At 36.1% G+C, this 12,817-nt stretch overlaps 1 protein-coding gene across 1 annotated transcript; it reads right to left on the reverse strand.

Moving 5' to 3' along the window:
* Positions 1 to 3,761: 3,761 nt before the first annotated feature.
* Positions 3,762 to 12,229, reverse strand: LOC589263 (succinate dehydrogenase [ubiquinone] iron-sulfur subunit, mitochondrial). Its single transcript, XM_788910.5, has 9 exons — positions 12,075 to 12,229; positions 10,999 to 11,073; positions 9,684 to 9,742; positions 9,152 to 9,295; positions 8,573 to 8,651; positions 8,065 to 8,181; positions 7,038 to 7,139; positions 6,207 to 6,329; positions 3,762 to 4,844 (listed from the first exon to the last, which is right to left on the reverse strand). The coding sequence occupies exons 1-9, from the start codon at positions 12,138 to 12,140 to the stop codon at positions 4,764 to 4,766; spliced, it is 846 nt and encodes a 281-aa protein (XP_794003.2). The 5' UTR covers positions 12,141 to 12,229; the 3' UTR covers positions 3,762 to 4,763.
* Between the last annotated feature and the right edge of the window lie 588 nt (positions 12,230 to 12,817).

A 12,817-nucleotide genomic window follows, 5' to 3' on the forward strand; every position in this document is an offset into this window, starting at 1 on the left:
CCTGTACCAGTGACCATTTTGTTGTTAGCTACTGAAATCCTTGCTTCTGATTGGTTATCAACAGATTTGTCACTGATTTTTGTCGTTTGTCACTGAAGAAAGGCTTTGTGCAAACAGGGCCCTGGTGCTTATGGCTTACATACATACATACATGTGGTAGTGGTATGACAGTTTGACAGTAAGAGTATAAGAAACCCCTTTGTTATACAGTCAAATCTGCTGTAGTGACCACCTGTCTACAAAGACCACCTGTCTACAAAGGCCACATTTGTTGTTTCCCTTGAAAATGGTTTCTCATTGAATCATGTACTAAAGGAACCTGTCTACAAAGACCACCTGTCTACAAAGGCCACTCTTTGTGTTTCCCTTGTGTGGTCGCTATAGACAGGTTTGACTATAGTTGCATCACAATTTAGTTAGAAATATACTTATTCATGTAGGATGTGCCCATACCATTTGACATACCAAATTACAAGAGTTACCTGCCGCTTCAAATTCTGTTTGAAAATTAACTGTACAGAACACATTAAACTGTAGACACAAAATTGCTGATACATTATGCCCATGAAAGAGGTTGTATTTTGTAGGAAAATTAATTGATATTGATAGACTTTTCAAATTGTGATCTGTGCCATGCAGTTTGTAAATTAAGCTCGTGAAATTTGCCTTATTTTGACCAAAGAAGGCATGAAATGTGAAAACATATGATATACATGTACTGTATTGTTAGAAGTAAGAAACCTTGTGGCTAGTTTGCCTTTTATAATTATAATAATATTCCACGCTTGATACATTGAAGATATCTCTAAGTGCTTTCCAGATATATTATTACTCGGTCATCGGAAACAGGCTTGCCCTCACACAATGTATACACATTCTCCACTCCCTGGGGAGCATTTATTCTTTTACACTTCTTCTTGTGTCACTGTGATGCCAAATGGCACCTTTCAAATTCTTTTGTCAAAGTAGAACCATAACTATCAAGGAAGGGTTGATTAGGAATTTGATATTGCTGAAGTATTGTGTGTTCAGAGCTAGAAGGGCAATACCTTTAAATAAAATGTTGTTAATTGATGCCTTTCTGGCTCTCTAGATAAATTATGAAATTTTCCCAAAACAGCAGTAGCATATTTACAGCAGACTTCTAACAATCATTATTAAAAGTACATGTTATTTTTTAGGATTAGGTTGAGTAGACATTTGTGCTCATTTTGTGTTTAAGAATGTCTTTCATAATTGTACATTTTACACTCTCTCAAAGAGAAAACATGTATAACTCGGTAGACATTGTTTAAATATCATGATTATACGATGCTAAGTTATATCAAGTTTTGTTTAGTGTAAAGTATACATGTATATAGTACTGCATGTATGTTTATATGTGTATATTCAGATGCCAAACATTACACAAATCTCTTGTCGGTCCAAAGCACCGTTCATATCAGTTGACAAATCATGATCAAAGGCTCTTTGGGCCTGTATTCTATTCAAATGTAAACCTGATGCTGGGTTATTGGTTTAAGTTCAGAATATTCTTCAACAGTAAAAGTTAGTTTGAGGTCAAAGTTTCCTCTTGTTATACGTGGTGTTAGACCCAGGGTCGTGTTTAACTGAATTAGGAGAATACGGACCACTGTATTTAACCACGGACCAATTACGGATGGACATTCAACGCCTTCTCATTATGTGCATCTTAATGAGAACATACAGCTGTTTTAACAATAACGACTGCGTAAGCATTTTCGGTCATTGACAAAGGAGCAGTTTCCCTCTCTTGGGTTTTGTTTGGATGGTGTGCTCTGTAAGACCGCATCTTAAATAAAAACATTACCAATGGGGTGCAGCAAAGTTGAAAAGCAGACAATTTTGGAGATATAAAATGTATTATTACTGATTTGCACACTTTCACACGCACCAATGACCTTATAAAACAATTAGAAGGCTATGATCTTTATAAGCGCTGTACGTTGTTACTCTTGAGATCAAAGTGAAGAAACATGTACGGAATGTTATTGAGACGTCATTGACACAGACAATCACAATGAATATCTTAACAAAACAACGAATGTCCATCCGCGTAATAGGTCCATGATTTAACTTTATTGCATATTCATTGTCAAAGAGTTGCTGTACATGACTGTTTATTCCTCTGTTATGCTTAGTAGTCCTATGCAGTACATGCATGGGATACTGTGTTCACATGTGGATGTATATACATGTAATGATGTAAATAAGAGACACTACTTCTAAAGGCTTGTGAAGCACATGTACACGTTTCTTTGTCGAAGCTAGTGTATCAGTATAATGAAAGAATAAATATTTTTGCGTTTTCCATATCTTCAGGTCTCCATGAGTAGTCTTTGACTGTCATAATTTGCCTTGTCCTTGTATGTCTGTTTCTTGCTAAATTGTTCTCTATCTCTCTCATCCCGTAAGTCCAGTTGACACAAGACGCATAAACCACATACATTCTAATTTTTGTCCTGTAGTTACTCCCTTCCTCAATTATGTTGTTTTCCTATCCTCCCTTTTTAATGCATGTTCAGTGCTAATCCCCTTTTCCTTTCCGCATTGCATTTCATATACCAGTTAATCTATGAATTCAAATTTCAAGTTTTATTCTTCAATAAAAGATGGTCTTAAAAAACAGTCCAAAGATTGATACATGTACATACACAAGTTATAATGCAACTATGCAATATTTATGTTTCAGTCTTTGGACTGTTTTTATTAGGATTTTTCTTTCAATAAACCAAATAACATTTGTTTTTATATTATGAAAACTTATGTGGATGAAAACTCTATCTTGACAACCTATTGTAAGAAGATTGCCTGGCAGAGTAATGGCCAATGATGAAGGTTGATTGCAGCCATAGAGGTGCTACCCTACACCGTAGCTCAATCGAATAGCACAGGTTTTTTAAAGAAATGTCCATGTGTTTGAATACATTAGTGAACTGGGCCCCATTTCACAAAACTTGTCATCAGTGACAAATGACAGTTTTTGTTATAAGCTAGTGAAATCCTTGCTTCTGATTGGTCATCAGCAGATGTGTCACTGATTTTTGTCATTTGTCATTGAAAAAAGGCTTTGTGAAACGGGTCCAAAGGTCTATTGTCTACCTTTCTCTCCTCATCAGTCCCCCTCCCTCCTTCCCCTGTCTCTTTCTTCCCCCCCCCCCCCCCCCCTCTCTCTCTCTTTCTACCATGCTTCTATTTCTCTCCTCTTTCTTTCTTTCCCCCTCTCCCTCTCTTTTTCTCCTCCCCTCTTTCTCTCTCTTGCTACCATGCTTCTATTTCTCTCCTTTTCTTCTCCCCTCTTTCTCTCTCTCTTTCTACTATGCTTCTGTTTCTCTCCTCTTTCCTTCTTTCTCCCTCTCTCTCTTTCTTTCCCCTTCTCTCTTCCTCCCCTCTTTTTACTATGCTTCTATTTCTCTCTTTTTCTCCTCCCCTCTTTCTCTCTCTTTCTACCATGCTTCTATTTCTCTCCTCTTTCTTTCTTTCCCCCTCTCCCTCTCCTTTTCTTCTCCCCTCTTTCTCTCTCTCTCTTTCTAATATGCTTCTGTTTCTCTCCTCTTTCCTTCTTTCTCCCTCTCTCTCTTTCTTTCCCCTTCTCTCTTCCTCCCCTCTTTTTACTATGCTTCTATTTCTCTCCTCTTCCTTTCACCAACTAGACATTAAAATACTTTTCTCTTTCATAGAAGGTCCACATGCAAACACCCCTGCTCCATAAACAAAAACAGACAAGTAGACAAAATGCATTGGTTAAAATCCACAATCTCCTAAAATTTATATATATCTCAGATTAAGGAAACCACACACCGTGCTGTTTCAAGGAATAGAATATGGAAGTTTCCTTACTTACAAAAGAGAAGATGTATTTTCTTTCTTTTAATCTGAATAAGATTTAAAATCCAAGACCGAGGAAAATAAGTTCCCATTATGATTTGGTTCAATACTTCTTTCTTCCATTATACTTTTTTTTCTTCTTTATCACTTACAATATGATGATATCTTACATATGAGGTATCTTAATTCGTACTTGGTAAATTGTCAAAATTACAATGTTTTTGTGTTATTCAGGAAAAGTTTGTTTAAACAGAGCTAGAGTAACCTGCTCAGGAATTCATTACATTTTTTGCTCTTTATCTACATAAATTGTTAACACACTGTCTTTCAAAGATGTGGCATATTAAAGAAGAAAATATTTAAGGAAGGAAAATATTGTGCTAATTTATAATTTTCTTTCAGAAATTGCTCTTTTCCGTATCACTTTCACTGAAATTGAGATACAAATTCTCATTGTACTTCGCACCTTGCTGTGCTATCGGTATAACCTCTTTATTTACATAAAACATAATCTGTATAACAGACGTCTCGTCAAGTCAGTGTAATACATGTAAATGGCAAACATCTGACTCACGACTCTATACTACAGTCCCACTAACTCCTTCCCTTGCTGGATTTTTTTCTACCACTTTGGTGATAACAATGAATACTGTAATACGTAATTGATGTATTAATAATTTATGTACAATACCTGATGTTTTGGATCAAATATCCGGTGCTAAATTTAAATACATTTTGTAACTGTCATTTTGTGACCACATACAATCCAAGATTATCCATAAAGCACTTATTCTATCATCCGAACTTGCATAAAGACAATTGAAGTGTATCATAAACTTGGTTAAAAGCACAGTAGAAAGTCTGTAGTCCCATATATAGGATTTCTTGTGGGATTGTACACCATTCCTCGATGATTATGCAGTCGCTGCTTCCTTTGTGCCGAAGCCTGCAAGAAGTTTCTTGATCTCGCCAATGGCCCTGCCTGGATTCAGACCCTGTGTTTAAAAATAAAAAGTTAGAAAATTACCAAAGAAGGCAACGATATGCTTACAGATACATCTCTATTTTTTTCTTTTCTTTTTTTTCTGTTACTGTGGTTGAGAAATTCTGCTAAGAATTCAAATGCTGGACATTACTGAAGATCTATGTTTGGAACAAGAATAACTTTTATCATTTTTAATCTATAACAGACATGTTATCTTTATAAAAAACATTTGAATTATTCCCAAATATCGATGCAATGATAAAAGAACATTTGAAATGTGATACTTAAAAGCTCCAATTACGGTCATTTTAAGACTTGCAAGAATTCAAATGCTGGACAGTACTGCAGATATATGTTTAATAGGACTCAGAATAATTCACATTTTTAATCTATAACAGATAATTATTAATGCCATGTTATCTTTTTTTTAAATCCTTTGAATTATTCCCAAATATCAATGCAATGATAAAAGAACATTTGCAATGTGATACTTAAAAGCTGCAATTACGGTCAATTTCTCTGAAACTTGCAAGAATTCAAATGCTGGACAGAACTGCAGATATATCATAATTTAGGGCCAAGAATACATACATTTTTAATCTATAACAGATACATATTAATGCCATGTTATCTTTAAAAATAAATCATTTGAATTGTTCCCAAAATATAAATGATGCAATGGTAAAAAGAACACTTAAAATGAGACACTAGTACATGTACTTAAAGCTTCAATTACAGCTGTTTATTTGACACTTGCTGCATAGAAACCATTTTGTGTCGTACTAAATATGTTGGCATTGTAGCCGACAATTTAATTATTAAAAAAAACACCTATAAAAATGTTGAATTAGCCACAATTTTTTTTTAAAGACCCACAGTTAAGCTGAGATGGCACAAGACTCACCTGCCAACATTTGAAAATGAGAATTAAGAATTTTTAGCACGGTATGTCTTCGAAAATAAGAAATCTGTACCCTTAACAGGCATTCGCACATGCAGCGGCAGTGTAACTGGCAATACACGGTAAATCTGTGCAAAAAAGCGAATACAAATTCGCTGCTCAATCATGCAGCCCTTCAACGCACGCAATATGTGAACTCTCACATCGCGGCATATGAAAAAACAAGCTTAATTTGGCTTAAGCTATGAAAGAAAAAAGAAAAAATTTAAAATTTAAAAAAAAAAAAAAAAAAAAAAAAAAAAAAAAAAAAAAAAAAAAAAAAAAAAATCGAAATTTTGAAAATCCGGGATCTCCCGCATTTTGGGGTCCTAAAAATCCAGAAATGCGGAATATCCCGGAAAATGCGGGAGGGTTGGCAGGTATGCAAGAGGGGATGTACAAGGACAGTGTGGCTTTAAATGATTTGTGTACCTTTGGACATGTCTTGGTGCAGTTCATGATGGTGTGACATCGGTAGACGGAGAACTTGTCCTGAAGCTGGGCTAGCCTCTCGGCCTGGAGCTCATCACGGCTGTCTATCATCCAGCGGTAGGCCTGGAGAGGGTAAAAGGGATCGTTTAACAATGTTAAATCTGAGATGCATGGCCCTACCTGTTATCAGTGTCTTTGGAATGGTGTAATATTGAAGCTCTAAAAATTTGCGCTTAAAAATGATCATGACGTGCCTAAAAAAAGTAAAAATCTTTGAGTGACCCGTGTTACCATACTCATTTTTCCCAATAGACTGTGGTATTATAAAAACCGCTAGGAAAAAAATGAATTCTGAAATTTCTAATTTCGATCACAGATATCTTGATAATCAGACAGACGATTGGCTTGTAAAAGTCATGGGACTCATGTATGACCTAAAGGTTTATATCTATGATTGCAGCATGAGCTAAATCCAGGATTTTGTTTAGAATTTGAGGCAAAGTTACCCAATGCCTTCAAAGAAATCATTAATCAGATTACTGGTCACGGTTATATGGTCATCATTTACCACTACATGTCTGTTTGTCCCAATGCACTAGTCCCCTGGACCATTTCATAACCACTTCTTACTAAAAAATGCTAGGGTTCAGAAAAACAGCCATTGGCTGAAGCAAGTGATCCGTGTTGAAATAAAATAAAATAAAATGAAACGACAAATTCCCTGAAAGCTACTCAAATGCATTTATTTCAGTAGTTTATAATAGTTATTGTAACTTGTAATTAATAACAAGTTTTCTGAATGTTGTCCAGCTGACCTAGGGGAAAGCTTACCTGCATGAGAACTGCTGGTCCGAGATATTTATCACCATTCCACCAGTAGCTTGGGCAGGAGGTACTGCAGCAGGCACACAAAATGCACTCGTAGAGACCATCCTGAAAAGAGAAAACAAAAGTTGAAGTTAAAGCCCCACTGCACTACTTATAGCTACTTGATATATAGCAAACAATGACTACCGTAATCGGTGACCATTGGTCCTACATTCCCCTTTTTCTTATGTTAATTGAGAACTGATTGGATGAGATAAACACCTGTCAGTGACCATGTAGGGAGGTCTAATCCCTCCATGCCAAACTAGTGCAGAGGGGCTTTAATCAATGAAATTTTTGTTCTTGCTCCGGCCCAACTGCTTCTTCGTCACTTTCCTATACTAACCAAATTCTCAACTTCCATCTTGAAACAAACTTTATATCTTACCTTAACCCTTAACCTAAACCCTAACCTTGCACTTCACCTAAAATCTACATGCAACCCTAGAAACCTAACTCTTTATCTTTGATGAAATAAATCCCAGACGAAATGTCTTCGGAGCAAATGTTGGGCAACCTATCAGCGATCATCATTAACGCGCCTCTTTCAATGTACATGTTATATGAATTACTATTATATGAATTACACTGAGTGAAATGCGTAAGATGGATTAAAACTAGGGACTCCTTGTGTAACTCCTTCCAACATAATTTCAGTGGGGAAATAATACCTTGTAACTTAATTTAAGGCATCGGTCCCCCACCCCCCCTATAATTGTATACAAATAGTTAAGGACCAAGTAACTGTTCTGATAAAAACCATGCAATATATATCTTCAAAAATAATGCCAAGTGATACGTGTATACTAAACAAACAATTTTTTTCCCCCACTCCTGAAAGTTCACATTTATGAGTTGCAAAGTTTAATCCCTCCACTAATGATAAGTGTGTATAAGAATAGACAAAATCAGGGGAACAAGAAAACTTCATTGTAAGTAAATGTTAACAGCTTTGAATAAACAATATGACACTTGAAAATGGCGCCCTTACCAGCTTCGCTCTGTCGTCTATAGACTGGATGAACTGCTTCTCACCATACTTGATGTCCTCTTTCTTCTGGAGATACGGTTCAATGGATTTGTATTGGGCATAGAAGTTGTTCATGTCCTGGAGAAACATAATGAGAAACACAATGAAAATATTGATAGTGACTTGATCTGTCTCTTTTTCCAAAGGCTTGTGGACATATAAGGTGAGAAACAGCAGCAATTACTGCCATAGTATTTTATTACATGTGAATGAATGGATTGTGGGGATCAATAACGTATACATGTAGGCTATTTTATTCGCTGGTTTTACCAGGCTGTATTAAATAGCTAGGAAGACATCATATCAGGGCCAGATTAAATCATGTCTGTAGTTTCAAGTAAAATATACATGTCAATAGTAATAAATATAAACTTTACAAATATTTGCTTTCGAATGCGTGCATCTTTGAGATAATCACATTTTTCGTGCAAACTATCTTTTCTGAAATGTAAACAAGAATTTTATTTACCGGCACAAGGTCCTTGATGACGTACATGTGAGGAAGTGGGTAGATCTTGGTGGCCTTGCTTGAACCCCGGTCAATACGGCTGAAAGATGGAGGAAAGGGGAAAAAGAAATGTGATAAAAAATTGTCGATAGATCTTAAAATCCAACAGAAATGGTATATAGAAGTGGTATGATTTAAATGCTTAACTTGTTTCTCACCAGCCAAGTGAAATTTCTGTTGCCTGACCATATGAGTATTTCAAAAGTTTTGATCTACATTACTTCAAGAACTACAACTAACTGCCAGATGTGCAGCAGTTTGTTTACCATGATTCAATATTTGTACACGTACACTGAGATTTTGTCCTTGACTCTAATTTTATTAGCGTGCAGTAATGCATTCTGCCCCTTCAACATTTAAAAGTAGGCCTACTTTACATGTATGATCTTGCGTGATGGTGCTGTTGACATTCACAGAAGTTGATTGGGGAGGGGAGGGAGGGAGGGAGGGGGAGGGGGTGTAGATACCGGTCTAGACATAGACTATTCACCACCGAAATGAAGTAGGCTGACTAAATATATTGATTGTTTCATGGCTTACCTAATGCATGCTAGTGTATTGGTGCCGTTGATGTTCATGGAGCATGACCCACAGATGCCCTCTCGACATGACCTCCTAAAGGTCAAAGTGGGGTCAAGCTCGTTCTTGATCTTGATCAACGCATCAAGGACCATGGGGCCACACCTGTACATGGAAACAAAATTACATTAGATTTTCTTTTTCAAAGTGTAAACAGCATTAATTGATATTCTCATTTATGTTCATGCATACAAGTGAGTATTAAATAGTACAGAGTGCCCAAAAGGCATAAATAAATTGAGCATTTCTTATTAATAACAAGTTTTATGACACAGGGCCCAGGTTCCATCAGGTGCCCATCTACATACATCTGGGTGTACTTATTACATCTATGTCTCTGCTCTCAGCACAGAGTTAGCAGACAATTCAATGGAGGAGCTTTCTAAAGTTTATAAACACACCAACACAAGGTGACAAAAGCTCTCTCTCTCTCTCTTCCTGTACATAGAGCAAGTTTTCTTACTAATCATCAAGTGTTACACGTATGACTCACGTGTTAAGGTCCACATCATACGTCTGCATGCGGGGCTTGTCTCCTTCCTTGTCTGGGTCCTAAAATTACACACACACAAATAATAATAATAATGAAAATTGACATTTTCAGGAGGAAAAATTAGGAATAACTGCACTAAATACCCAATCACAAAAGGAACCTTCACCCTTACCCTGGCGGCATGCTTATAAAACTTAACATTCTTTGTGTTTCCACCTCCATAAATACCAGACAAATGCCAGAAATATTGCAATTGAAAATGTCATCTTGATTTACTCTGTTATTTCTGCTACAAGGGGGATCTTTTTCGTTAAATTTATAAATAAGGTTCTTTTCATCATCATCATCTAGTGAATATTGACAAATGTACGATGAGAGCTTGACTTTAAAAGTAAAATTCATGAGCATGTATCCTTGAACCCATATACATGTAATAAGTTGGCCTTAAGTACATCTGCAAGATCTAAGATCTACATTGTACATGTAGCTCATGATCTCCTGCACGTAGCTGGAAGCATAGTAAAACATTTTATTGCGTAAATGCATATCCCTTCGGTGAACTTCTGTATCATTTAACTCAATACAATGGACCTTTAAAATGAAATTTAATGTCAACAGTGAGGATTACATACATGTGCAAATATTTAATCATCTTGCTTGCTACAGTAAAGACGACAGTTCAGAATTTGGACTAACTTTACTTTGTGATATTTTTAGAATTGGACCAGTGCGGTAGAGAATGAATAAAAGGCGAGAAAATCATGAAACATTCTTATGATAAGGGTTCCAACTTACAGAATTGGAACGATGTTGTCAAAATCATGGGAATCTTGCTCTAGCCCATTGCATTTCAGTATCACCTTCTAGTTTTAGTGACATTTCATTATTATCTATTCATCAAGAATGATCAGAATTACAGCTTGTTAGATGAGCAGAAAGCACTAAACAAAAATCACAGGAAAACTTGATTCCATGTCTGCTGCAGTAGATTAGGCCATTCATGAAAGAGAGCGATTGAATAAAAAATAACTGGTAAGGTAAGTCTCTAAATTAGTAATGGAGAGCGAAAATGATAATCAACATTTCCATATACAAATTGGAAAATTCTTGTTCGATTTTTTTTTTCTTCAAAATGTTCATTCAGAGTTTTCACACTATTCATTTTTATACTTTTTTGATATTTCTATTTGTTTTTTCTTGAACTATGAAAGAGTAGAAAATACAAAATAATTGGTGCTAATAAGAGAACCTAATAACTACAAAACTCTGACCTACATGTACTATGGTATGGGATAGCAATGTAAGAAATACTTACCCATCTGTAAATGGAAAACGTCTTCAACTTTTCAGCTGGTCTATCTGCAGCTGCAGTTTGTGCCAGCCTTATTGCCTGTATGAAAGATAATATGTCAATATATTCATGCAATAAATGATTCGGTTCTTGTATCATAGCGCATATCACATTATGTAACGTCTCTATGCGCTTCCAAAGAGCTTTGGAAATTATCTCTCGTCATTTATTTTTTAAAGTCAATAGAATTCGCTGAATTTAGATTTTCGTGAGCTCCCTAATGTTGAATTGCTTAGATTACAGTCGTTACCTAAAAACACGCGCGAGCGCGCACGCACCCCATCGTTGGTACGGTATGCAATTGTATTGTGCAGCAGTTTGCCGTGAATCCCGTGAGAAAGTAAGTCTTCATTTTCAGGAAAAACACTCCAAAAAAGATAAGAAAATTGACACGAAACTGGTAAGAAACATAATGACTTTTAAATCATGACCATTATTTGAACAACTAAACATGTGTCAAAATATGGATTCTTCATCCGAATGTCAACGAGAGGCAAATAAGTTTTTAACCTTAAATGCCTACTTCCAAGGTATATCCAAGGTATAATTGATGAAGATTAAGTTGATTTTCGGTATGTTTTAGTTAGGGTATCTCCACGCCGGAGTTACGGTTCAAAGTCTGAATACACCTTTGAACTAGCGCCCTTTTTTTAATCACCTAGATCTAGCCCTTCAGACTAGGGCCTACTCCACACAGCTCACAAGTCACAGCAACAAGCAATTGCATGTTAAATAAGTCTCACCTCTTGGTGATATCTATAACAATTAACATATATTTCATAAATAACCAAGCCCGTAAGGCTACGGTGAACAAGCGTAACACAGAATGGAAGAAATCTGAATATTGAAATTTGAAGCAACACTTGACTAAAAAATCTAAAACAACAGCAACACACAATTCACAAATGACAAACTAACAAAGCTTCATTAAATTAAATCTAAATAGACTACTAAATTGTTTGGACAAAAAGTGGCCCCAATGATGTCTTTATCAGCTATAGATCATTAATTACCCATGAAAGAAGAAACAGTCAACTCACCTGGCATGTTTGTGCTAAATGTTGTCTCTGAAGCAGAGATATTGAGTTTCGTAGAGCAGTCGCCATTTCGTTCACTTGATAAATGCATACAATAATATGACGCCGGTATACATAACGTACACAATCTCTACGTAGTAAGGTCGCGTTATGTCACTGTGCTGTGCGTGTTATAAAATAGATTGCAGGAAATAGACGTATAGCCAGTCGTCTTCTGAATGTACGAAGACTTTACAACGTAGCAAGCTAGGGCGATTACCGTGGAGTTCCAGTGATTGACTGGGAAATAAGGATAATTGAAGGATCCCTATCACTAATGAATGAACCCCCCCCCACCCCCCCCCCCCCCAAGTAGAGAAACACTTATTATAATTGAATACAGACTATACTAAGAATAAGAAGAAATAATAGGAAATACACAAACGCCGTTCATCAAAAGCGAAAACTAGTCATGATACAGCTCTTTTCCATTGAAATCTGAATATGCATGCTGCCCCCCCGAAAAGCCCCATATACGCCCAAAATGAAAAAAAAAGAAGAATTATGCCTGCATGCCGCTTGGTTCAATCAGCTTAATATAGAGACATATGATCTCTCTTTCAACATCAGGACATCGTTGATTAAAATATATAATAGGGATGTGTCTTCCCGAAAAGAAATTTTTTAAATGCCTGGGGTCGTTCTCAAAATATATTGGAGAATCCAAAAATTTGTTTAAATGAAGTTTTAACGCTCTTACTACATGT

Source organism: Strongylocentrotus purpuratus, unplaced genomic scaffold (assembly GCF_000002235.5).
Source record: "Strongylocentrotus purpuratus isolate Spur 01 unplaced genomic scaffold, Spur_5.0 spur5_scaffold_16, whole genome shotgun sequence".
NCBI lineage: Eukaryota > Metazoa > Echinodermata > Echinoidea > Camarodonta > Strongylocentrotidae > Strongylocentrotus > Strongylocentrotus purpuratus.

Bases quoted from the DNA above. Each gene is read 5' to 3' on its own strand.
- LOC589263 (XM_788910.5), bottom strand. From the start codon at position 12,140: ATGGCGACTGCTCTACGAAACTCAATATCTCTGCTTCAGAGACAACAT. The intron at 9,743-10,998 runs GTAAGTATTTCT...GTGTAATTTTAG, and splicing joins CGTTTTCCATTTACAGATGG to GACCCAGACAAGGAAGGAGA. The intron at 8,182-8,572 runs GTAAATAAAATT...ATGTTTCTCCAG, and splicing joins TCATCAAGGACCTTGTGCCG to GACATGAACAACTTCTATGC.